This window comes from Mesoplodon densirostris, chromosome 19 (assembly GCF_025265405.1).
Source record: "Mesoplodon densirostris isolate mMesDen1 chromosome 19, mMesDen1 primary haplotype, whole genome shotgun sequence".
In the NCBI taxonomy this organism is placed as follows: domain Eukaryota; kingdom Metazoa; phylum Chordata; class Mammalia; order Artiodactyla; family Ziphiidae; genus Mesoplodon; species Mesoplodon densirostris.
Window position 1 is genome coordinate 58,884,355 of NC_082679.1, and position 26,197 is coordinate 58,910,551.

The window sequence follows — 26,197 nt, forward strand, 5'->3', positions numbered from 1 at the left end:
TTCCACATTTACAGACTTAGTGAGTAGTCCTAACCCTCCTGTGGTGCTGGAAATAAGACTAGTTTTATGCTATGTTTTCAAGTTAGCAGTCTTCAAGTTTTAATAAGCGAGAAATGGTTTCATTTTAAAAGATACATAGGGAAGAAAGGCTTGTAGTTTGAGCTAAATGGGAGAAGAAAGCCATTTTCATATGTGTGTGTGTGTGTGTGTGTATACATATATATGTATACACACACACACACACACACACACACACACACACATATACATGAAGTATAGATTTTCCAGTGGTTACTGAGGAGGGTCCTACATAGTGTTGGCTGCCTCTCAATATTCACAGTCATTTAGCACAAGCAGTGAAGTTGAGAGTACTGGTTAAAAAAGTAGAGAATTCTGAATGATGCCATTAAATGTAAATACATCAACTTAACATCTTAGAATTTTCTTGAAAACCTTGCCAAAACAATAATGCACATTCTCCTAAAAGAAGGATAAGAGAATGCCAACAGCTCTTCCTGGCGCTGGCTAAATGAGCCCTACTGTTACTCTGAGAGAGACTGTCTCAGAGAAAAGCAGGCCCGGAGTCGCTTCCTTCAGAGGGAAACCGGGCAGGTGCCCCCAGAAGGCCCTGAAGGACCAGGACAAAACTGAGAGCACCTATGCTTTCCAGGATGAAGCAGGCAGGACATCTCCCACATTTCCTTTGCCTCTGTGCCAGGGCTTCTGCTTGCTCTGTAAGTAAAGTTGTCAGGGAAGCAGCAAACAGACATTCTAGATAACTAATTCTAGGATTCTAGATAACTAATTCCCTAAAGCACTGGTCCTCACCTGGGCCGGTTTTGCCCTTGTGGCACTTGGCAGTGTCTGAAGGCATTCTTGATTGTCACAACCGGGAGGGGACTATTGGCATCTAGGGGGTAGAGGACAGAGATGCTGCTCAATATCCCTCTGTGCACAAAACAGCCCCACCACAAAGAATTATCCAGCTCCTAAATGGTAACAGTGAAGGTTGAAATGTCCTGCCCGAGGCATAGGGCCAGTTGGTGGAGTGGAATTTTAAGCATTGCTGTGGATGCAATATCAGCTGAGCACTGGAACATTAAAGAAGTATGTGTGTTCACAAAAATAAACTCACAATGGATTAGAGACCTAAATGTAAGACCGGAGTAATGGAAATAAAAACAAAAATAAACAAATGGGACCTAATGAAACTTAAAAGCTTTTGCAAAGCAAAGGAAACTACAATCAAGACGAAAAGAAAACCCTCAGAATGGGAGAAAATATTTGCAAACGAATCAATGGACAAAGGATTAATCTCCAAAATATATAAACAGCTTGCAACTCAATATTAAAAAAACAAACAACCCAATCCAGAAATGGGCAGGAGACCTAAATAGACATTTCTCCAAAGAGGACCTACAGATGGCCAAGAAGCACATGAAAAGTTGCTCAACATCACTAATTATTAGAGAAATGCAAATCAAACGATGAGGTATCACCTCACATCAGAATGGGCATCATCAGAAAATCTACAAACAACAAATGCTGGAGAGGGTGTGGAGAAAAGGGAACACTCTTGCACTGTTGGTGGGAATGTAAATTGATACTGCCACTATGGAGAACAGTATGGAGGTTCCCTAAAAAACTAAAAATAGAATTACTATATGACCCAGCAATCCCACTACTGGGCATATACCCAGAGAAAACCATAATTCAAAAAGACACCATGCACCTCAATGTTCATTGCAGCACTATTTACAATAGGCAGGTCATGGAAGCAACCTAAATGCCCATCAACAGATGAATGGATAAAGAAGATATGGTACATATCTTCTGACAATGGACTATTACTCAGCCATAAAAAGGAACGAAATTGAGTCATTTGTAGAGACGTGGATGGATCTAGAGACTCATACAGAGTGAAATAAGTCAGAAAGAGAAAAACAAATATTGTATATTAACGCATATATGTGGAACCTAGAAAAATGGTACAGATGAACCGGTTTGCAGGGCAGAAATAGAGACACAGAGGTAGAAAACAAATGTATGGACACCAAGGGGGGAAAGCGGTGCGGGGGAGGGGGGGTGGGATGAATTAGGAGATTGGGATTGACATATATACACTAATAAAAAATATATATAATAGATAAATAACTAATAAGTATAAAATAACTAATAAGAACCTGCTGTATAAAAAATAAATAAAATAAAATTCAAAAATTCAAAAAAAAAGTATGTGTGTTCAGAACGTACAATACCCAGAATGACGCTGATGTAAACTGTGGGCTTTAAGTGATACGACATATCGGCGTAGGTTCATCATTTGTAACAAATGTCCACACTCTGGGGATGCTGATCCTGGGGGAGGCTGTGCATCTGTGGGGGGGGACGGGGGCATATGGGTAAACTCTGTACCTTACTCTCAATTTTGCTATGAACTTTAAACTGCTCTAAAAAATTGTCTTAAAAAAAAGAAAAAGGGGCTTCCCTGGTGGCGCAGTGGTTGAGAGCCCGCCTGCCGATTCAGGGGACACGGGTTCGTGCCCCAGTCCGGGAAGATCCCACATGCCGCAGAGCGGCTGGGCCCGTGAGCCATGGCTGCTGAGCCTGCGCATCCGGAGCCTGTGCTCCGCAGCGGGAGAGGCCACAACAGTGAGAGGCCCACATACCGCAAAAAAACATAAATAAATAAATAAGAAAAAGTACGTGCGTTGTTTATAAAAATGTGTTAGTAAAGTTGAATTCTCATAGTCTTATGTAAAAAAAATTATTTTCTTAATCTCTTTAGGATTTTTACTATAAACAACTTTTGAAATGTACAAATTGAAATTCATTTAGATTTTTTTTTTTAATTTCACACTACAAAAGCCAGCATCCAGAGGAAGTCTGATCGCAAATCTGTGACAAAAAGAACTGTTCACATTTTGAGTGTCTGGTAATGTTTACAGGCAAGTTAACTGCACTTAAATGACAGAATTAGGAAGGACCCTAGGTATTAATCCCCTCATTTTATAGGGCAGAGTCAACAATGTCCAGGGGGAAAGCTGGGCTATTAAAAAAAAAAAAAAAAGTCTAGTTCTCAGCTCTTAGGAAAAAGGGTGATGGTGCTAGTTTTACTTGTTGCACTGGAGCTATCCTAAGGCTGTGCTCAGGAAGATATACAATAGCTTTGATCTGGGAGATTAAACTTGAAAAGTAAATTTTTTGCTATAACACCTCAAGGTGACACAAAATCAGTATGAGAGGCATGGTATAAATCTGCAGAGCAATGGTGTTTAGACTGGTGCAGTGGAAATTCAAGCAAAACAGGATGAGGAAAAGGGCCAGGGAATGAAGATGGCCCATGGATTAACAGGAGTCCCAAGCAAGGACCCTGAGTCGACAAGTTAGGAAGCTGAGTTCTGAGGACTTTTAAAGAGTGAAGACCCATCAAACTCCAAATGACAACTGGCCATGCCCACAGGATTTCTAGGTGATTTTGAACAGCCAGGCATTCATTAAAGAGAAATGATCCAGCTATTTGTATTTGATCTGATCCCCACATTCAGGAAAACCACAGATCAAACCTCTATTTGATTTGTTTTACATACATTACCTCCTCATCTTCACCACATCCTATGTCAAACTGTTCCCATCTTACAGGAAGGAATGACATTCTGAAGCCTTCCTTCCTGCCTTATGTGATACTTTCCACCCAGTGCTCCAGCTGTTCCCTCACCTTGGAGATAAGTTGGCACCTTCAGATGCCCAGGGTGCACACCAGGCCTGACTAAGCACAAGCTCTCTGTTGATTGGATTCTCCTTGGGTCACAGGAGAAAATGATCCCCAACCCTCATGAATTTGCTCAGGATAAAAAGAGATAATACCCAGAAGAGGCTTTGAACTCTTAGAACAGTGCCTTGCCAATTCAAGTGGAATTATTGTATCATGTGACCGGCTAGTGGAGCTCAGGTCAGAGTTTAGCCTGGGCATCAAGGGCACAGCACTGAATCTCTCCTGGCTCCAGTGCCCCAGTTAGTCTGGCAGACAGTGGGAAAATGTTGCCCGGGGTACCAGGGACCACCCTCGTCTGCCCTCAGTCACAGCCACAGGAGCCCGTTTCTTCCCCGTCTGACATTTCCATAGCCCCTAAACTGCAGCACTAAGGCTGCACTGGACCCAAGCCCAGACACCCAAAAAGTCCCAGATGCTAGAACTCCAACTGTGCAGCTCGGCCTGCTTGGCCAGCTGGGGGAGCCCGCAGGGAGACGGGCTGGGGCTCCAGCACTTCGGGAGAGGTTGAAAGCAAATTTGATTCTGGGTTCAAGTCATTTTATAGCACGGTCCTGGAAGTACAGGTAAATTTCACAATAGGGGGCAAAGTCCAGAATAAAAAGAACATAGCTAAAAATTAGGAAAAGTCTCCCTGAGTAGCCAAAGCCCTACATACTTGTCCAAATGTCGCCGGGTCTTATTCTGACTTAGTCTTCCCTTGGCCTTGTCCCTCGTCTGTCAGATCTATACGTTCTCTTTCTGAGGTTTCCAGCCCCTACGGCCCTGCCTTTGCCCAGGAGCATCCCCAGACCTCAGCCTGGCCTCACCCAGTAGTTGACCTCAGGCCCTGCAGGAGCCCTCTGTCGGGTGCTGCCACAGTTCCACTCGGTGATTTTTTAAATTTCTAAAAAGAATAGGGGTTTGGAAAGCTTTACTAATGAGACAGCCAAACATAACAGAATGAGAGGTGAAACACAGAGCCCTCCATGCTTGGTTTGGGAAGGACTAGAGGAATCAAAACCTAACTGAGATCATCACCTGGAGGTCAGAAGAGGGCCATTGGCACTGAATTATAACATGCTTAACTCCTTAAAATGGCAGGATTTTTGTTAGTGACCTAGACTAGAGGAATCAAAACCTAACTGAGATCATCACCTGGAGGTCAGAAGAGGGCCATTGGCACTGAATTATAAAATGCTTAACTCCTTAAAATGGCAGGATTTTTGTTAGTGACCTAGAAACCTAAGGGGGGCTGCATTCTAGTAAACATTTAGCCTTTATCTAAACTTGGACATCAAAGACCAGTTCGGATGTCCTGATTTAATCTGAATAGAAATTGGGACAAGGCCTAGAGTGACTATCCACAGAGAAACAATTTAAACCAAGGCTAACACAGTTAAGATCCCAGAGGGCCTTTAACAGGTACTTGAATAATTACCTAAAGAAAAAGATGCCAAATGCAAAGCATTCTTAGCAATTCACAGAGGGATCTTCTAGTCAACATTTTGTTGACCAAATTATTTGCTCAAAAAAGATACTACAAACCTTTAAATTTGGCCCTTCCTTTGTTCAAACTGGCTCTCCTCAATTCTAAATTATTATGTTTACCCCCAAAGCTATAGAATTTATAACCCTTATCTCAAAAATGAGTTTTTCTTAAGAAAAAAACATGATGTTGTAACTTGGATCAGTTCAACTGCCTCAGATTTCAACAGGTAAGTACATCTGGGCTGAGCAGGTGGGCTTTGTCCCTCATACTGGTGGATACTTTTTCCCTCCCAATCAAACACTTTTGACTGCTTTACATAGTGAGCTTATTCATTATTCTGCAGCTTATAAAGAGGGGCTTGAAGAACCACTGACTCAGGTGGGCAGGCTGCCAGAGCTGGAGGGTCCTCAAACAGTACTGGGTCCAAGACCCCCACTGTCCAGACACAGTGGGAAATCAGGGCCTCTTCTTGGGGATGAATCCAGATGGTTTCTTCATTCAGAGAAGAAAGAATGAGTAGAACCTGTTTGCTTCTAGACTGTAAAGTGTATGACCTCAAAAGGCAAAATACACCTTTCAGTGACGGTTGTACTATAGTCACTCCTGCATTTCTGGTGTTTTGTAAAGACAAACCAACAAAACAAAACCAAAAAACCTAAACTTAGACAGACAAGACATCACAAAGACCGGTTATGGAAAGCAGATGTTTACAAATACAGTCATATATTCTGTCTGCCCATCATTTAGGAGATGGAAAGCCTAGAGGTCAAGTACAACCTACCTTAAGCACATGCCAACTATGTAATTACAGAGCGGCTAAATGGTTATGCATATTACAAAATCGTTCTTCAGAGCATTTCTCTACATAGCATTGTCACGTCACATTTAAAATATAACTCATTTACAAAAGTTTAATTTATATACAACTTCAGGAAATATGCACTCGGGTAAAATGAGGGGAGAGGAAAAATGGAAGAAGGAAGAAAGTCACAGCCCCATTCCATACTTGTCTGTTTGGGGTTGTCGAGTTCCCAAATAGCAGTTATAAGGTAAGACTGGAGGAAGCATGTGTGCTGACAATAATCACAGTGACATTTAAAAAATAATAATTATTCTTAACCTGCCTCCCAAGATGAATTCTGTAGAATGGTAGGAAAAACTTCCCAGACACAGAGACTAGCATGAGGCTATAATATATGAAATATATGAAATCTGAGATGAGCATGAGGCTATAATATATGAAATCTGGGACATATAGGAAACAAGGGATACCGTACATCCATGGATATAATATAAGGATACACCACCTTGGACAGAGGATATTCATCTGGACACGGGCTGGAATTTTTCTCTTATAACATTGTTTCTATTAAAGCAGATCTTTGTTGCAAGAGAAAATGCGGCAACAGACAGACATCTGTCAGGTTCAAAAGATCAAGAAACTATATGGTCTACACACGTCCAGTACCCTTGGCTTAAGGCACTGGGGTTGAGGGGGCAGAAAGAGCCCCTGCGGGTTGGCTCAGGGCTGGCATGGGGGCATCCCTGAGGGAGGCCCTTCAGATTCCCCACCATCCACTTGTCTTCCAGTGCAGAGATAAGTCAGGCAGAGACTGAGACTGGCATTACCAGTTTGCGTTTTGTAAACGGCTAAGCAATAGAAGCAGGTAACACATAAATATCGGGGCTTTGAGAGCACATCATAACCCATTTAATGAGGTTCAATTTCCTCTGATTATACTACAAAAAAGCACCAGGGGAGAGGGGGAGGGAAAAGTGTACAAGAAGACAAGGAGGAGGACGAGGAAGAGACTGGGGTTGGGGCAGGAGGGAGAGAGGGAAGAGAAGATGAACAACTTTCAGACGGTGCTTATTCCCAGGGAATTACATCGTGGCAACTCAGAGGAGTCTGTGCGTGGGAACGGCCATAACAACTCTGCTCACCTTGAGGGACGGCAGGAGAGGTCTTGAGAACACTTTGGTCTCCAGCGTTTGGGGCCTGTTTGCCGGCTTGGCTGCTGTGAGAATGCGCTGTGGGGTTTTCACGGGAGGTCTCGGCTCCCTGGCTTTGTATCTGGCTTTGTAGGTCTGCACTCGTTGTTTCTGCACAAGCTGCAGGGTGGCGAGATAGCGAACACTGTTGTGGTGGGGAGGGCACACCAGGTGTTTTTCAGGCAGGAGAGACCAGGGCAGGCAGCAGGGCTCGGGCCCGGCCAGCAGGGATGTCCGGGCCACCGGGGTGGGGACAGGCTGCGTTTCCTTCCCCTTGTGGTGCTTGGCCAGCTCAATGGGCCTCTTTTCACCTGTCCCGTCAACTGTTTTCACTCCGTATGCACAAGCCACTCGCTCATCCTTCGCCACGCTCGGCCCCTTCTCTTCTAGCTGCAAGAAGAAGTTCTGACTCTTCTTACCCGGCACATCCAAGCCACTTGGGGGTGAAGCCTTCAGGGCAGGGAGAACTAAAAGGGCCTTGGAAGTCAAGGAGTCTGCTACGGAGGCACTTCCGTCAGCGCGTCCGCTGGGGCTTCTGGGGTCGTTGCCCCTCACAGCCTCAGGAGTGGCCCAGTCTTCCAGGCACCCAATAAACTCTTTTATTTGCAGACTTTTTTTCTCTCCCTGACTGTAAGTGGGAAGGCAGATCCCGTTAACTTCCCGGTAGGCAGTGGTGGGGCCTGGCGGGGGGCCCGGAGTCTGGGAGAGGCTGCCTCCATCCTTCTCTGGCCCCGCCTCAACTGGAGCTGAAGCCGCCGACTCCAACTTCCCCGCCTCCGACTGAAGCCTGTCCTCCAGGCTCCCTTGGGAGAGGCTGCCACAGAGTAAGCAGTTGCTGGCACTTTCTCCCATCTTCACCTTTTTAAGCTTCTTCCTGGGCCAGATGCAGGCAGTTGGAGAAATCCTTTCCCAGCCTCGGACCTGCAAATAAAACAGCGTGTTACCCTCGGCTGAGCTGCCTAGACTCCAGTTGCCCCTACTTTGGCCCCATTCCCAGTTTGGCTGTCCTATTTAAATCAATATTTCTCTAAAAATTGACTTCAATGTTTTAGTTTTAACTTTTCATGCCTAGTTTAGCCTCATAGTAAGCAATAGTACTTGTAACAGTATTTTTAAAGACGAAAATACGAAGCGATAATATCTATAAATGGCCACATTGATGTGCTGACTCTACATTTTTTTAGATGTGCATTAAATTCAGAATTTTTAAAATAAAATCAAAACTGTTTGTTCTTGTCTCCCCTGCCAGGCTTTCTTGTACTGCAGGCTCTGTTTACCACACCCGGGAGACGGCTGCTCGGAGAGGCTGAAGGAAAGGCGGAGAAGCAGGGGCAGATGCAGGGTCAGCAGGGCCCAGGCACACCCATGCCCGCGGCCCCACCCGGAGTCCCCTGGCTGACCCTGCCACAGAGGTCACAGGTAAACAGAGCTGTTAGATAAAAATACAAGACCACATTCGGGATATACTTACACAAATTAGGTTTACCGAAAGTCAAGTTCAACTGGGTGCCTTGTGTTTTCATTTGCTAAATCTGGCAACCTTATATGTTAAAAAAAAAAAAAACAGCAAAAATAGCTCCCACAATTTTACTATGTTCCAGGCACTGAGCTGAGGCTCTCTTGGCATTCGTTCATTTAATCCTCACAGGAGTGCTACAATTTAGGTATTCTGATATCCAGGTTACAGAGGAGGAAACTGAGGCTCAAAATATCCTTACAGCCAACAAGTGCTGGCACATTCAGGAGGTCTGTGCGTCCCCAAGCAGAGGACAAGGAGAGCCTGTGAGGAGCAGCATTGTCTCCCGGGCCTGAAGGTGGGGCCAGCCTCTGGTCCTCCTGCACAAAAACATCCCTTTCCCATCATCCCCTTGTCACCCTCCACACCCTCTCACCTCACATGGTCAGCTTCCCAAATTCCTGTTAGAAATTCATGTCAAGAAGCACCCCTTTTTATTTTTTTATTTTTTAAAGGGAACTTTATTTTTATGTATTTATTTATTTATGGCTGTGTTGGGTCTTCTTTGCTGCGCGGGCTTTCTTTAGTTGCAGCGAGCGGGGGCTACTCTTCATTGCGGTGGGTGGGTTTCTCATTGCAATGGATTCTCTTGTTGCGAAGCACAGGCTCTAGGCACGCGGGCTTCAGTAGTTGTGGCACGAGGGCTCAGTAGTTGTGGCTCATAGGGTCTAGAGCGCAGGCTCAGTAGCGCAGGCTCAGTAGTTGTGGTGCACAGGCTTAGTTGCTCCGTGGCAGGTGGGATCTTCCCGGATCAGGGCTCGAACCTGTGTCCCCTGCATTGGCAGGCGGATTCTTAATCACTGGGCCACCAGGGAAGCCTGCAGCATCACTTTTTTAGAAAGTCTAGTAAGTGCTATTGGAGTCCGATACTTTCTTATTCCACAGGCCTAGCTCTTCCCAAAGCCGTGCTGCTGAAGCCTTGAATATGTTCTCATAAAAAAAAAAAAACAAAAAACATTTTCTTTAGCATAGTGAAGTCCCAGTTCTTGGATGGCTACAAGGCCGCTGCCCAGCACTGCACGCTGAGTCAGCCTGAGCACATCTTCCCCAGCTTCCCCCTCCCTCTGCCTCTGTTCCGGGAACCCCCTCCCGTCACGTGCTGCAGGGTCGGCACTGCATCTTCAAGAGGACCATGCTGCTTGCCTCACACCTCACTGCTCTCGACCCTGGCTCCCCAGGTGGTTTTCCAGCTTTTACAGAAAAGCAAGGGTCCCAGCCCATTTGCTAACAGGTCCTCAGGCTGACAGCCTCTCTCCAGATGGTGGCTTTGGTGGAGTGAGGCAAGTCGCTTGGTCCCCACCTCCAGCCAGGCAAGGGGATTTGTCTCCAGGCTGTGTGTGTGGAAAAGGCCAACTCTGGCTTAACGGGATGTTGAGTGAGGGGAGCCTAAAATGTGGAGCAACCCCTGAGCTTTTGTCTTTCTGAATCTATTAAACAGGCCCAACTGAGTCAGCAGAAGGCTCCCCAGTTGCCTGACCCTAAGAGTCACCTGAGCTGCTTTTCAAAATCCAGAGTCCCAAGGCCCACCCCAACCTACTAAGCCAGTACTCAGGGGAGGGGCTTGGGAAGGGTCAGGGAATTGCCGGGAAGGTAGATTTTAAAAAGCACCCCAGGGACTTCCCAGGTGGTGCACTGGTTAAGAATCCTCCTACCAATGCAGGGGACATGGGTTTGATCCCTGGTTCGGGAAGATCCCACATGCCGCGAAGCAGCTAAGCCCATGCGCCACAACTACTGAGCCTGCGTGCCACAACTACTGAAGTCCGCGTGCCTAGAGCCTATGCTGCACAACAAGAGAAGCCACCGCGGTGAGAATCCCGCAGTGAAGAGTAGCCCCCGCTCGCCGCAACTAGAGAAAGCCCACGTGCAGCAACGAAGACCCAACACAGCCAAAAATAAATTAATTAAAAAATAAAATAAATATATCTTTTTAAAAAAATAAATAAATAAAATAAAAAGCACCCCACATGGGAGTTCCCTGGCAGTTCAGTGGTTAGGACTCGGCGCTTTCACTGCAGAGGCCCTGGGTTCAATCCCTGGTCCAGAAACCAAGATCCAGCAAGCTGCAAGGCACGGCCAAAAAAAAAAAAAAAAAAAGGCACCCCACATGAGCCTTGGGTCGAGGCTGATACAGAGGATCTACATCTCCGGGGTGTTCAGATGGCCTGGCAGGGGATCCAAGTCCCAGGGCAGGGGGCAATGACACCTTGCCTTTTTGGTCCTTACAGGTGAGGTGTCACAGGTAAGCTAGGTGTTTCCAAAAAGGTCTGGATGTCTGCCAGGACTTCGAGCCCAGCTGCAGTGCAAGGTGACTGCGCCTCCTTCCTGACTGAGTGTCCACAGAGCCGCCAAGTGGTGTGGGCGTCCACAGGCTGCCACGGGGAGAAACAGCAGGGTAGTGATAGGAAAAGCTCCTGCACTGGGTCAGCCCGGGTCAACATTGTGCAGCCCTGAGGCATCCCATCCTCTGCCTCCTGTGAGGTCCCTTGGCTCTGCGAGCATAAGAAACTCTCATGAATTGCTACCAGCAAAGTGTACTCTGTCCTCCTCTAAATGCTGGCCCAGGGGTCCCTGGCACCAGCACAGAAAGGGTCAGGGGGCCATGAGCCAGTGCAGGAAGCCAGCCTTTGCAGGGGGCGGGGACAGACCTCAGTCAACCCTCCTGAGCCAAGGCTGTCTGAGAGGTGGGGTAGGGCTGGGTGGGCAGGGGTCGGGGGCTGGGCAGAGAGAGCAAAGAGTAGCAGGCAGCAGGCAGGAGGAAATGCCCACACCAGACAGAGTGTGAACAGCAAACGTACTCTCAGCAAGGGGAACGGGGCAATTTTTCCAATTAAAAGAAAATTATTTTCCTACAGCCCTTGGATGTATATTTCAAAGTAATTACCTTGAATAGTAAACTGAACCTTCTAACTTCTAAGCTTAGAAAGTTTTCCATGCTTAAATAGAACTCTCTACCACCTTGACTTACCTGATCTGGGGTGGGTGTATGGAAGGTCAATACGCTTAACGAGGTGTGGTGGGGGGGGTGTACAGTAGAGAGAGCACCAGAGGAGGCTCCGAAGACACATTCTTGTAACTGTCAAGTGGACTTGGGTAGAGTCACTCTGCCTTATTTTGGCCTCAGTTTCCATATTTATAAAATAAACCAATTAGATCAAGGTTTCTCAACATTGGCACTAGCAACATTGGGGGCTTTTTATGGGTTACATGTTTGTGTACCCTCCCCTGGCAAATTCCTATGTTGAAACCCTAATCCCCAGTGTGATGGTATTTGGAGGTGGGTGTTTGGGAGGTATTAGGGTTGGATGAGGTCAAGATGGCAGGGCCCTCATGATGGGACTAGTGCCCTTATAAGAAAAGGAGGGGAGTTCCCTGGTGGTCCAGTGGTTAAGACTCCACACTTCCACTGCAGGGGGCAAAGGCTCGATCCCTGTTTGGGGAACTAAAGATCCTGCATCCCGCATACTGCATGGCACAGCCAAAAAATAATAAAATAAAATGAAATAGGGCTCTCACCAAGAACCCAACCATGCTGGCACCCTGACCTCGGACTGAGAAATAAATGTCTGTTGCTTAAACTACCCAGTCTATGGTATTCTATTACAGCAGCCCAAGCTAAGACAAGGCTGGATCATTTCTTTTTTCTTTTTTTTTTTTTTTGGCTTCGTGGCATGTGGGATCTTAGTTCCCCCACCAGGGATCGAACATGTACCCCCTGCAATAGAAGGACAGAGTCTTAACCACTAGACCGCAGGGGAAGTCCCAAGGCTGGACCATTTATTGCAGTGGGAGCCACCCTGGGCATTGTAGGATGTGGAGCAGCACCCCTGGCCTCTACCCACTACATCCAGTAGCATCCCCTCTCCCTCCCCACCAGTGTGACACTACCAAGTGAAAATCATTGGATTAGACCAAATTCCCTTACAGTTCTAAATTTAGAACTGTTTTTCTATTACTGATTCTAACAATAGTTTAAGAATAAACCCACAGGGTTCTGAGTAGAACCACCAGGATAAAAATCTCAGGTCTCTTGGGGAATTAAGTAGCTTGGGTTAAGTTAAGTGGCTTGGGTTCTGGAGTCCAGAATACCTGGGTTCAAGCCCTGCCTTGACCACTGCCTGGGTGATCTTTGACACATTTCACCTTTTGGGTGCTTTGGTATCCTTGTCCAAGAAGTGAGGCTGTCTCACACGATATTATGCCTCACATAATACCTGCCTCACAGAACTATTGAGAAGGTGAATGAATTGATGTATATAAAGCATTCAGTACTGTGCTTGCCAATAGTGAGTGGCCATAAATACTCAATAAAAGGTACAGCTATTATCATCATGAACATTCTACCTCTGTTCCAAAAGGTTTCTATATTTCATCATTTACACATTTTTTTGGCAATAGTAACTATTTTTGAAAATAGTAAAAGAAAAGGCTTGTGACAAAACACTGACATGCGAGAGACCTAACTCAAGAAAATACTCACTGCTTCTTCCCATCCAGTTCCAATGACAAACTCTTTGGCTTCTTCATCTTGTTCAAGTGTAATGTCACTGATATTGAGAAGACAACAAACATGATTCTTTTCACTTCTTTCATGTGGACAAGTATAGATTAATTCAGTTTCTTCTGTGCTTGGAATTTCATTATTTTCACTATTTTCTAATTCAGTCTCATTTTTCAGACTGAGATCCATTACTGCGATGGTTGCTGAAAGTCTTTAACATCTTCTTCCTGTGGTTTGAAATGTAAATTGAACTTAGCATTTAATTTTTTTTTTTTTTTTTTTTTTTTTTTTTTTTGCTGTACGCGGGCCTCTCACTGCTGTGGCCTCTCCCGTTGCGGAGCACAGGCTCCGGACACACAGGCTCCGCGGCCATGGCTCGCGGGCCCAGCCGCTCCGCGGCATGTGGGATCCTCCGGGATCGGGGCACGAACCCGTGTCCCCTGCATCGGCAGGCGGACTCTCAACCACTGCGCCACCAGGGAGGCCCCTAATTTTTTTTTTAAAAGCAATTCAACAACTCAGGTAAAATATCTTCAAGATACGTTCAGGAATAGACAGAAGAAATATTACAAAATCATCCTTTGCCAGCTATTGACATTGTAAAAGATAAGGCTAATTTTAAAGACTGATGGATTTAAAGACCAAAGTTGGAAGCGAAGAAAAGAGGGTAGAAAGATGTTACCACAGACTCTGTCTCTCGTGATGGGGTACCAAGTGCCCCTACAGAGTAGGAATGTAGGGTTAAGCATCCCTACCCTCCACTCCCAAAACACCCAAATGATACTGTGCTAATATGAAGAGAACCATCATGCTGTGTGTGACTGATGCATCCCAGCCACCTCCTCTGTCCTGTCCAAACAACCCTGGATGTCGGCTTGGGGATCCTTTGGCTTCTGAGGAAGCTGATGGAGAATGTGGTCAAAGCTAAGTCAATTGGTTCACCCTCATCCACCCTATATGAAGGTGTCCGCATAGAGAGGGGAACTTTGGACACAGACATGCTTAGAGGGAAGACAATGTGAGGAGACCCAGGGACGAGACGGTCATCTACAAGTCAAGGAGAGAGGCCTGGAACACATCCCTCCCTCACAGCCTCAGAAGGTACCAACCCAGGGGGAGGGATAAATTAGGAGTCTGGGATTAACATATACACACTGCCATGTGTAAAATAGATAACCAGCAAGGACCTACTCTATAGCACAGGGAACTATACTCAGTATTTTATAATAACCTATAAGGGAAAAGAATCTGAAAAAGAATATATATATTCTTTCTGAAAAAGAATATATATATTATAGATATAATTATATATTATATCTATTATATATATATATATATATATAACTGAATCACTTTGCTGTACACCTGAAAGTAACACAACACTGTAAATCAATTGATTTGTTTAACAGTTCAGTTTAACAAAAAAAAAGGGAGGGACTTCCCTCGCGGTCCAGTGGTTAAGACTCCGCACTCCCAATGCAGGGGGCACAGGTTCGATCCCAGGTCAGGGAACTAAGATCCCACATGCTGCACAGCGTGGTCAAAACAAACGAACAAACAAAAAAAGTGAAAAGACAACCCAGAAAAAACAAAGAAGGAACGAACCCTGCCAACACCTTGACTTCGGACTCCAAGTCTCTAGAACTGAGAGAGTAAACTTCTGTTCTCTGTGGTGCTTCGTGGTGGCAGTCCTAGAGAACTGATAGAGTAGGTGGTGCTGACGATGGTGTCGGTGGCTGTGGTGGTGGTAGGTGGTGGTGATGATGCTGCTGTCTATCTTTAGCTGATGTTTTTCGAGCTTGAAAAATAGGACTTGGCATTCATAAGCCAGCCAAAGTGTTAGGAAAGTAATAATCCTTATCAGGAGAGCACAGACTCGGGTTCCAATCAGCCAGGGTTCCAATCCTATGTCCTAACTGTCTGTCTTGTTGGGCAAGTTACTTTTCCAGGTCTGTTTGCTCATCTATAAAACCAGCATGATTGTAATACAGTCCCACAGATGGATTCCTCCTGGGGACCCTGCAAGCTGTGTGGATGAACTCTAATGCCCAGGCAATGACCACCAATATTACATCAGCACAATGACTGCTGATGAATGGCCAGGACCTTCCTGAGGAAAACTTTGCTTGTAACGAGACAGAGGCCACTGGGGACGACACGCCTTGCTCTCTCACGCCAAAGTGACCCCTGCCAGAAGCATACATTTTCACTTTCTGTCTAGGTAGAGATCAGCAACTTCTTATAACAATATCTGTTTAATTACCATTTTGGCTTTTTCACACAGGCTTAAAATGGCATTTTGATGCTAATAAGGTTCCATTTATCTATGGAAGGTCAAATATCTTTGGGCATCCTCATCTTTTCCAATATGACATCAGAGGAAATGAATGAAAGCTGAAAGGGAAAGAAATGATATTACAAGTGACTGAAAACTAGAAACACTATTCTGTTTCCAAACAGAAGTATGCTTAAGGACCAGACAGATTGTGCAAACCAGCCTGGGCCTTTCATATTGTGAAATTTCACTTTAGTTGCTGCCCAGGCCAAAGAAGCTCCTATAAGTACACTCATACCTTTGTAATTTTGAATTACAAATGCAAATACCACAGAACCCATAGACTTAACAAGTGTACAATTGGAAAGAAAAAAAGCAGAGAATCAAAAGCGAAGTCATTTCTTAAATAATAAAATAAATGTGAACTTGAGGTTAATAGAGCAAAGATATAGATACTGTTTAGGAGAGATTAAGTATAGTTAGAATGTTCAAATCAATAAGAAAAATGTTCTGTGCTTGAAGTATCTCCACTGACAAGGCGCTCACTACTTAAAGAGACTGTTCCAATGGCAAAGTTCTCTAATTTACTGATTCCTGAACTCGGCTGCACCTTGGAATCATCTGGGAGCTTTATAAAAAGTAAAAATGCCCAGACTATACCCACAGGAGTTCTGATTATAGTCGGTCTGGGCACAGCCTGGCCATCAGAATTTTTAAAATCACCCTAGGTGATTATAAAATCCTGCAAAGTTGGAGAACTACCACTCTGTTAGAAAGAGCATCCTTATATGGATCCAGGACTTCTTTCCCTGCCCATTCAACATCGTCGACTCCCTGGTCCTTGTTTTGCCCTCCAGACCAAGACAGGAAGCAGCCTTCCCATCCACGGATGGGTTTCTGGAGGTCTATGATGCCTCTGCGAACGCTCAATCATTTTGGGGAGGAAGGGCTTGCATCAGAGGTACAAAGCAGTCTGTCACTACAGAGGATTGAAGAATCATTGATTCAGAGACTGGCCACTGCCTTAGCCTCCCAACAGCCCTATGAAAATGTTCCATGTACTCTTCTCTTACAGGTTAACCATCTCCAGATCCTCCATCTACTTCTCACATGTCAAGAGAATATGTGAAATCCGAGGGGAACACTATATCCCTATCTCTATCTCTATATCTAGAGAGAAGAACCACAGAGGCCAAAGATGTGGTATTAGGTGAGCACCCCCCTTCTTCTTGGCAGCGTTGGGTCTTCGTTGCTGCGCGTGGGCTTTCTCTAGCTGCGGAGAGCAGGGGCTACTCTTCATGGCGGTGCACGGGCTTCTCACTGCGGTGGCTTCTCTTCTTGTGGAGCATGGGCTCTAGGCTCGCGGGCTTCAGTAGCTGTGGCTCACAGGCTCAGTAGCTGTGGCACACGGGCTTAGTTGCTCTGCAGCCTGTGGGGTCTTCCTGGACCAGGGATCGAACCCGTGTCCCCTGCATTGACAGGCAGATTCTTAACCACTGCACCACCAGGGAAGGCCCAAGCCCCTATTTTAGAGTCAGTAGAGGGAATTCGCTGGTGGGTCAGTGGTTAGGACTCCACGCTCCCACTGCAGGGGGCACAGATTCGATCCCTGGTCGGGGAACTAAGATCCCTCATGCCACAGCCAAACAAACAAACAGAAACAAACAAAAATCAACAACAACAAAAACTAGAGTAAGTTAGAAGAAGGACCTGGTGAAGGCACCAGAAGAGGTTCCAGTCACATTATATTACCAACTGCCAAAGGAAACCCAGGTAACAACAATAATTTAATAATAAAACTTACTGTTACATAGCTCTTACTATGTGCCAGGCACTGCTATATGCACTTTACTTATTTGTTATAAATACTACATTTTTATTGGGCTGGGTTCGTTCGGGTTCTCCTGTAACATCTTACGGAAAAACCTGAACGAATTTTTGGCCAACCCAATATAAGTACTTTGCTCATTTAATGGGGGATCATGGGAACTATACTGACTCCTTATGACTGAAAACAAAGTATCATCTCTGAGTTGGTAAATGCAGTATTCTTCGTCAAATGGTCAGATTACTGCATACCAGGTTGCTAGGTGCTCCTCTGGAACACTGGTGTTCTCAAGCTGCGTCAAGATGCTCCAGTACTAAAACAGAATATTGATGGGCTTTTCCTAACTAGAAAAACTTCAGTAAGTGTAAAGAATCATCTTAATTTTCAGTTTTCCTCCTATAAACATGACTTCAAGATTTTTAAAAATATCTAATTAGTTTATTTATTTATTTTGGCTGCATCGGGTCTTAGTTGCAGCACGTGGGATCCTGTTGCAACATAGTTGTGGCACGCAGACTCTTAGTTGTGGCATGCAGACTCTTAGTTGCGCCACGCAAGCAGGATCTAGTTCCCTGAGCAGGGATGGAACCCGGGCCCCCTGCACTGGGAGCTCAGAGTCTTACCCACTGGACCACCAGGGAAGTCCTGTGCCTTCAAGATTTATTGCCCATTCTTGTCCTCCAGCTCATGTAAGAGACGACAAATAGAAATGTGCAAGAAGCAATCAAAGGTCAACTGAAAGAGTGGATATGTGATTTCTTACAAATTACATGCAGTTTTCCTTTTATGTTGGAATGCAGAAATCTGCAGTGATATAATACTCATTTTCTGATGATAAAATGATGCCTTGTTTATAGATTTGAAGTAAATCAGAACTCATGTTCTTCCACTTCTTGATTTCCACAGAGCTTTACAACCTGATTTGGTTTAAGAATCACTGGTATAAAGTTTAAATAAAAGTCCATATGTTTTCCAAGAAAATTACATCAAGGAAACACAAAAATCACAGTGAAAATGCTCCCATGGGAAAATGCATTTGCAGGTGCAACTAGAAAATTGGATTTGGAGTACAAAGCAGGAAGGCACACAGATGTATGCCAGAAGGTATTAAATTCTCTGACATACGCTATTGAAGTGGCTAGAACTGAAATGTACAAAGAAGAAAATTTTGACTGAGGTGCAAGCCCCAGAAGTACATGTTTGGATAAACAAGAATAAACCCAAAGAAAAACTGATCCAAGGAACTTAAGATATGTGGAAATGAAATAAAGAAGATGAATGAGAGTCTAAGAGCCTATGGAAATTCAGTAAGATACAGAAAATATCATTTCTAGTAGCATTTAAAGTAAACAGAAATGGGATTTCCCTGGTGGCACAGTGGTTAAGAATCCACCTGCCAATGCAGGGGACACGGGTTCGAGCTCTGGTCTCGGAAGATCCGACATGCCATGGGGCAAATAAGCCCATGTGCCACAACTACTGAGCCTGCGCTCTAGAGCCCGCGAGCCACAACTACTGAGCCCGCGTGCAACTACTACTGAAGCCCGTGGTCTTAGAGCCCATGCTCCACAACAAGAGAGGTCACCGTGGTGAGAAGCCCCTGCACCGCAAATAAGAGTAGCCCCTGCTCGCGGCAACTACAGAAAGCCCGCGCAGCAACGAAGACCCAACGCAGCCAAAAATAAATAACTTTGCAAAAAAAAAAAAAAAAAAAACAGAAACGGAAAGAAAGTGATCAGCAAAAAACCTGTAAAGTAGGTTATTATTTTACCAATTAAACATAAGCCATTATGATTTGCTTCAAAAGTCCTGCAAGGGGGTGGGTGTGGCCATGGTTAGAGAGAGAATGAGGAAATAAAAGTAGCCACAAATTCTGTTTGTTGTAGAAGGGTATGAGGACACGGAGGTTAATTGCATTATTCTCTCTACTTTTATGTCACTGTGAAATTTTCCATAATAACATGTTTTTTTAAGCCATCGTGTTATCAGAATATGGTAGAAGTGAGCGAAGTATGAATTTTGACCTTAAGCAAACTGAAGTAAATGTATCAAAGAATAGATTACACGGTTTGTATAATTTTAAGCTGGAGTAAAGACCTTGAAGAGGGACTTACATAAAGAGAACAGATGTACCACAAAGTCAAAAAATAACAGAGAATAAAGCTTACGAAGGTGATTTGGAGACACTCCATAAATAATTGGCCAACTACTCATAAGTCAAAGTACTCAAAGCCTTCTCATTGAATTTACTGAATGCAAAAGAAAGGGCTTGAAATGCAGAGGGGAAAAAAAGTAGACATTACCTTCCCGATCTCTGACTCCGCACTATGATGGTGTAGTTTGTGAATGAAGAAGTACAGAGACTACCAAATGCCTTTTTGTTATACATCTAGCAAAATCAATGGAGCTTTGACAGCCTAACCAATCTGTAACTTAGAATACAAATGTCCTGCTCCTGAAATGAACAAAGATTTCCATTAAGCTGCCACTGGCCGGTGGCAGAGGCACACTGCTATTACAGCGGAGTCCAGCGAAAGGACATGTCTTCTGTTGCTATGCTCATGGATGTGTTGGATGAAAGTTAAAATAGGGTGGCAGGGGTTGAAATTCTTGTAAACTGGGAACAATGACCATATCTACTATTTTCAAATAAACAATGCTGCCCAGAGAGAAACCTACGTGAAAAGAGGAGACACCCCCCCAACCCCAACCAAGAACACAAAGACATTTCGAAAAGGCTAGTAGCTGAAGAGAAGCTAAGAAAAGGGATAGCAGAAGACACAAGAAGAGACAGATAGAGTATGCTATATTATTACAGAAAGAAACTTTGTATTTCCTTGGTCAAGAAGGTGATAATGTAGTTACTTTATCATTTTAACAAAAGTAGAAATGGGTCTATTTGAAAATGCCCATAAAACTCTGAATTTTTGTTTGTTTTGTGTGTGTTTGCCCCCAATATGGCTTAAGCTGTCAGGTTCTTTTTGGGGTTGCCCTGGCAGCCTTACCAGGGTATACTTCAGTTTGACACATGGTCACTGTCTATTAGCCTCAGCTACCTAGTATTAGTCAGGATAGTCAAGGTTATCCTGCAATAACAGGCAATCCCAGGGGTTTTTTTCCAGTGGTAAAAAACAACATGAATTTATTTCTTTTTTCTTTTTTTTTGCGGTACGTGGGCCTCTCACTGTTGTGGCCTCTCCCGTTGCGGAGCACAGGCTCTGGACGCACAGGCTCAGTGGCCATGGCTCACAGGCCCAGCCGCACTGCGGCATGTGGGATCTTCCCGGACCGGGGCATGAACCCGTGTCCCCTGCATCGGCAGGCAGACTCTCAACCACTGCGCCACCAGGGAAGCCCACATGAATTGATTTCTAACTCATGCTGCATGTCCACTGTACGATGCTTTGGACTCTGCTCCACATTATCCTCACCCTGGAACTTGAACTGATGGAGACACCATCCTGGGAAACCGTAGCCAACTGCGATGGCGGAAGGTGATGGCAAACATGGGGAATCACTGGCTCTTAGATGTTTCTGCCTAGAAGTAACTCATAGGACTTCAGTCTCCATGTGATTAACTAGAACAAGTCACAAGGTACTGCTTAACTTCAAGGAGAAGTGGAGATAATACTTCCTCCTCTATCTCCAGAAGGAAAAGGAAGCCAGATTTTGGTGACCAGTAGTAATGTCTTGGTTCCACACTGGTCTGGTATCATCAGAGGTGAGATACAAAGCAAATGACCTTTAATAACTATAAATATCACTACTTAAAATATAGACATTTGTGGTCTTTGAAAATAGAGTCCAGGGCTCCTGGAAATGGGAAGTCCTAGATCTTGGGAAGATAGGACTATAAAGTTAAAATTATTTTCTTAAAACTGTTTTCAATTTTCTGGATTCAAAAACGTATGTGAGGGCTTCCCTGGTGGCGCAGTGATTGAGAGTCCGCCTGCCGATGCAGGGGATGCGGGTTCGTGCCCCGGTCCGGGAAGATCCCACATGCCGCGGAGCGGCTGGGCCCGTGGGCCATGGCCTCTGAGCCTGCGCATCTGGAGCCTGTGCTCCGCAAAGGGAGAGGCCACAACAGTGAGAGGCCCACGTACCGCAAAAAAAAAGTATGTGAAAATACAAAGGCCCAAGAATAGATAGACAATCTCAAAGAAGAAGTTGGAGGAATAACTGCTGAATATCAAGATATGAATCTAGAGCAGGATTTATTATAGATATTAACAAACTGGTTTTAAAATTTATTAGGAAATGTAAAAGGAACTATAATAGCTAAAACAATTATGAAAATGAAGAACAAAATTGAGGAATCACATTACCCAGTTTAAAAAATTACCATAAAACTATAGGAATCAGTATGGTATTTTGTTGTGGTCATCCATTTACAATGCTTGGTGTCAGTTTATTTAGCTCTTGTAAAAGTAAAATACAGTGTGTGTGTGTGTGTGTGTGTGTGTGTGTGTGTGTGTGTGAAAAAAAAAGAAAGAAAAACGTTCTGGAGGTGGACAGTGGTGATGGGTGCACCAACAATGTGAATGTACTTAATGCCACTGAACTGTACACTTAAATACAGTGAAGATGGTAAGTTTTACATTATGTATATTTTATCACTATTTTTTAAAATAAAGAATAATACCTTTTTAAACTCAAAAACAAAACAAAACAACAAACAAACACACAAAAATTACCATAAAATTATAGGAATCAGTATGGTATTGGTGAATGCAGAGACAAACAGATCAATGGGCCAGAATAAGGGGTTCAAAAATATGCCCACATAAACACGGCCAATTGACTTTTGACAAAGATGAAAAAAACATTAAGTGCAGAAAGAACAGTCTTTCAACAAGAATGTTGCAATAATTGGCCATTCATATGCAAAAAATTAACTTAAAATGGATCATAGATCTAAATATAAACCATAAAACTATATAACTTTTAGAAAAAAATACAGAAAATCTTTAAGAACTGGGGTTAGGCAAAGTGTACTAGACATGACACCAAAAGCATGATCCATAAAATAAATAAATAGATAGATAGATAGATAGATAGATAGATAAACTGGTCCTCATTAAAATTATGAATGTTCACTCTGCCAAAAGCTCTGTTGGAGAATGAAAAGAGACAAGCTACAGACTGGGAGAAAATATTTGCAAATCGCTTATTTGATAAAGGACTTCTATCCAGAATATGTAAAGAACTCTGCAAACTCAATAGTAAGAAACTAACAACTAATAGAAAATTGAAAAATTAATTTTGCCAAATACAAGATGGACAAAACACTTGAACAGACACTTCACCAAAGAGGATATAATAAGCACATACTTCTTAGAGGGACAAATGGCATTCAGCCACCCAAGATTGAGCAATAACAGGTCTGTGATGCCTAGCTCAGTGTGTGCCTACCCTATGCCAGCAGATGCGGGTTACCTGTTGAACCCCATTTGTGATGGGGATCAGGGATTGCAATTATTCCCCATAAAAAAAAAAGCACATAAAAAGACATTCAACATCAGTAGCCATTAGGGAAATGCAAATTAAAACCACATGTTAAAATGGCTAAAATTAAAAATAGTGACCCAGAAATCCCACTACCAGGGGTATACTGAAGCAACCTAAGTGTCCATTGACAGATGAATGGATAAAGAAGTTGTGGCACATATATACAATGGAATACTACTCAGCCATAAAAAGAAGCGAAATTGAGCTATTTGTAGTGAGGTGAATGGACCTAGAGTCTGTCATACAGAGTGAAGTAAGTCAGAAAGAGAAAAACAAATACCGTATGCTAACACATATATATGGAATCTAAAAAAAAAAAAAAGGTTCTGAAGAAAATAAGGGCAGGACAGGAATAAGGAGGCAGGTGTAGAGAATGGAATTGAGGACACGGGGAGGGGGAAGGGTAAGCTGGGACGAAGTGAGAGAGTGGCGTGGACATATATACACTACCAAATGTAAAATAGATAGCTAGTGGGAAGCAGCTTCATAGCACAGGGAGATAAGCTCAGTGCTTTGTGACCACCTAGAGGGGTGGGATAGGGAGACGCGAGAGGGAGATGCAAGAGGGAGGAAATATGGGGATATATGTATATGTATGGCTGATTTACTTTGTTATAAAGTAGAAACTAATACACCATTGTAAAGTAATTATACTCCAATAAAGATGTTAAAATATATATATATATATTGACAATACCAACTGTTGGCAAGGACAGCAGCAGCTGGAATTCTCATACATTGCTAGTAGAAATGCAAAGTGGTAAAGCCCCTCTAGAAAACAATCTGGCAATTTCTTATACAGGGAGACATACACTCACCAAACTACACAGCCATCTTACTCTTGATTACTATTCTAGAGAAATTAAAACTTATATTCACACAAAATCTGTACATGAGTATTTATAGCAACTCTGTTCATAATTGCCTCAAACTGGAAACACCCCAAATATCCTTCAATAGGTGAACAGGTAGACAAACTGGTATATGCATACAATGGACAACTACTCAGCAATAAGAAGAAACAAAGTCTCTCTACGTATAATGACATGGATGAATCTCAAAGGCATTATGCTGAGTGAAGCCAGTCGTTTTCCAAAAATTGTACTGCATGCTCTACAGTATACAGGAGTGTGTATACTCTATATGACATTCTCAAAAAGACATAACTATAGCAATGGTAGACAGATTGGTGTCTATATATATGTTAAAATTCATAGAACTTTACACAAAAAGTCAATTGAGATAGCACAACATAACCAAAATCTTGGTAAAGTTTAAAAAAAAACCTGTTGATAAAGTGTAAAATGTCGATGGAGAGTAAATGGGTATACTTTGGAAAAGAGTTTGGCATTAAAGATGAAAATTTACATTAAAAAATAACTCATGAGCGCTCTTTATAAACTACGTATAACTATGAGACTGTTTTGTTTTTTGTTTTTTTGCAGTACGTGGGCCTCTCACTGTTGTGGCCTCTCCCGTTGCGGAGCACACGCTCCGGACGCGCAGGCTCAGCGGCCATGGCTCACGGGCCCAGCCGCTCCGCGGCACGTGGGATCTTCCCGGACCAGGGCGCGAACCCATGTCCCCTGCATCGGCAGGCGGACTCTCAACCACTGAGCCACCAGGGAAGCCCTCTTTCTTTCTTTTTGCAATCTTCTTTGCCACATATTCGCTATCACTTGTCCATGCAGTCAGACTACAAATGCCTTACCCTCTATTCCTGTACCTAGTTGACATATTCTTAATCAATTAATGATGAACGGAATGTTAATGGGCCAGAAGAGGTGAAAAGCCCAGAATGTTGAAGTCAAAAGCAGGTTGTTTCTGTCGAAAGCAGGCTGTGATTACCTCAAAACTCCTTACCCCCTCCCTGCCTCTTCGCCATGCCCACACACCTACCCCCATTTTCCTAGAAGTTTCAGGTTTCAAAGAATCTTGAATCTATGCCAGAATTCCAGCCAGGGAAAGTCAGGTCTCTGGCAGCCTCACTTGGAATTCTGAATGGATATTCCTGTGGATCCTTATCAACATGTGTTGAATGAAGAAATCAAAGAATACCAACACTCTTAGCCATGATGGAAGTTAAGTTTCTTACTGCAGAGCTAAGCTTTATGCATATGAACTGGTTAAATAGGTCTTGAAGATTGGCCTGGGCATGCTGATCACTGGCAATATAGCTTCTAAAGGAAAATGATACTGGGACTGCGACCTAACTTACCGTCTGGGAACACAACTTGGCAGCTGAAACTTCGCCTCAAAGGTTGCACCACCCCATTCGAACAATTTGTTCACATTTTCAAGAGTATAAATTTTATCTCCCCATGTTCATTATCTGTGCTTTATGCTTCTTATACACCTACAGAGCACAGCAGCTTTGATTATTCACAGAATGATTCCTAGGACAGCAGTTTCTACAACCATCCCTCCCTATCGGAACATTTCTACTCCAATCCCAGTCTCCAACTCTTCTGCTTTTTCCAGTCACATTCGTTACGCACTAAGTGCCTATTAGATGCCTAACACTGGTAGTAAAATGGTAAAGCAACGCCCGTCTTCCCAGCTCTCACACAACAAACAATGTACAGGAAAGTTCAAGTCTTGAAACACACACTCACTCCACCTGTGGCTCCTGAAGCTGGCTCCTCTCTTTCCTCTAGTAGCCCCACCCCCTCCCCCACAGGCCCCTCCCCTTCTTCCACGATCCTTCTTTTTTCCTCATCTAGCTCCTCCCCTTTCTCCAGCAGTTCCTACATTGCCACAAAAGATGCTCCCCTTCTTTTTTTTTGAATTTTTGAATTTTATTTTATTTATTTTTTATACAGCAGGTTCTTATTAGTTATCTACTTTATACATATTAGAGTATATATGTCAATCAATCCCAATTTCCCGATCCCCTTCTTTCAATAGCTATGCCCTCCAGCAAAGCGCCCCCGCTTGTTCCACAAGCCCCACCCCTTCCTCCATTGGCTCCTCCCTCATAGGCCTCCGCCCTTTCAATGGCTCCTCCCGCTGCCCCACCCATTCCGCGCCCTCCTCCCCAGGCCCTGCCCGCTCTGATTCCAGCCCGGGCCCGCCCTACCTCTCCTTTTTGCCTCCCCGCCTCAGAAGGCAGCTTCCTTCCGAACTGGGCAGGGGGTCTCGCTCTGCCGCCCGCGGAGTGGTCTGGGGACTTGCCCCGGAGGCGCGGAAGCGGCCGCCGCTGCTCACACCTTCCTGTGGGGCCGGCGGGGTCCAAGGCCCCCGGGTAGCTTAGTCCCCGCCGGCGGGCGACAGCAGCAGTTGCCCTGGGTTACGGACGCACTGGGGGCGGGGCGGTAGGCGGGCCTGCGGGGGA

The 26,197-nt window shown here is 44.3% G+C and overlaps 1 protein-coding gene across 4 annotated transcripts; it reads right to left on the minus strand.

Annotated features, from left to right (window-relative positions):
- Positions 1–6,933: 6,933 nt before the first annotated feature.
- C19H16orf46 (chromosome 19 C16orf46 homolog) lies at positions 6,934–26,146 on the minus strand. 4 transcript variants are annotated; one of them, XM_060084111.1, is made up of 4 exons: positions 25,943–26,146; positions 15,516–15,646; positions 13,232–13,479; positions 6,934–8,156 (listed from the first exon to the last, which is right to left on the minus strand). In XM_060084111.1, the coding sequence occupies exons 3-4, from the start codon at positions 13,439–13,441 to the stop codon at positions 7,143–7,145; spliced, it is 1,224 nt and encodes a 407-aa protein (XP_059940094.1). In that variant the 5' UTR covers positions 13,442–13,479; positions 15,516–15,646; positions 25,943–26,146; the 3' UTR covers positions 6,934–7,142. The 4 variants fall into 4 exon arrangements, with proteins under 4 accessions (XP_059940094.1, XP_059940093.1, XP_059940095.1 ...); XM_060084110.1 differs by having other exon boundaries at positions 14,858–15,646; XM_060084112.1 differs by lacking the exon at positions 25,943–26,146 and adding an exon at positions 25,484–25,513 and having other exon boundaries at positions 14,858–15,646.
- Positions 26,147–26,197: the final 51 nt, after the last annotated feature.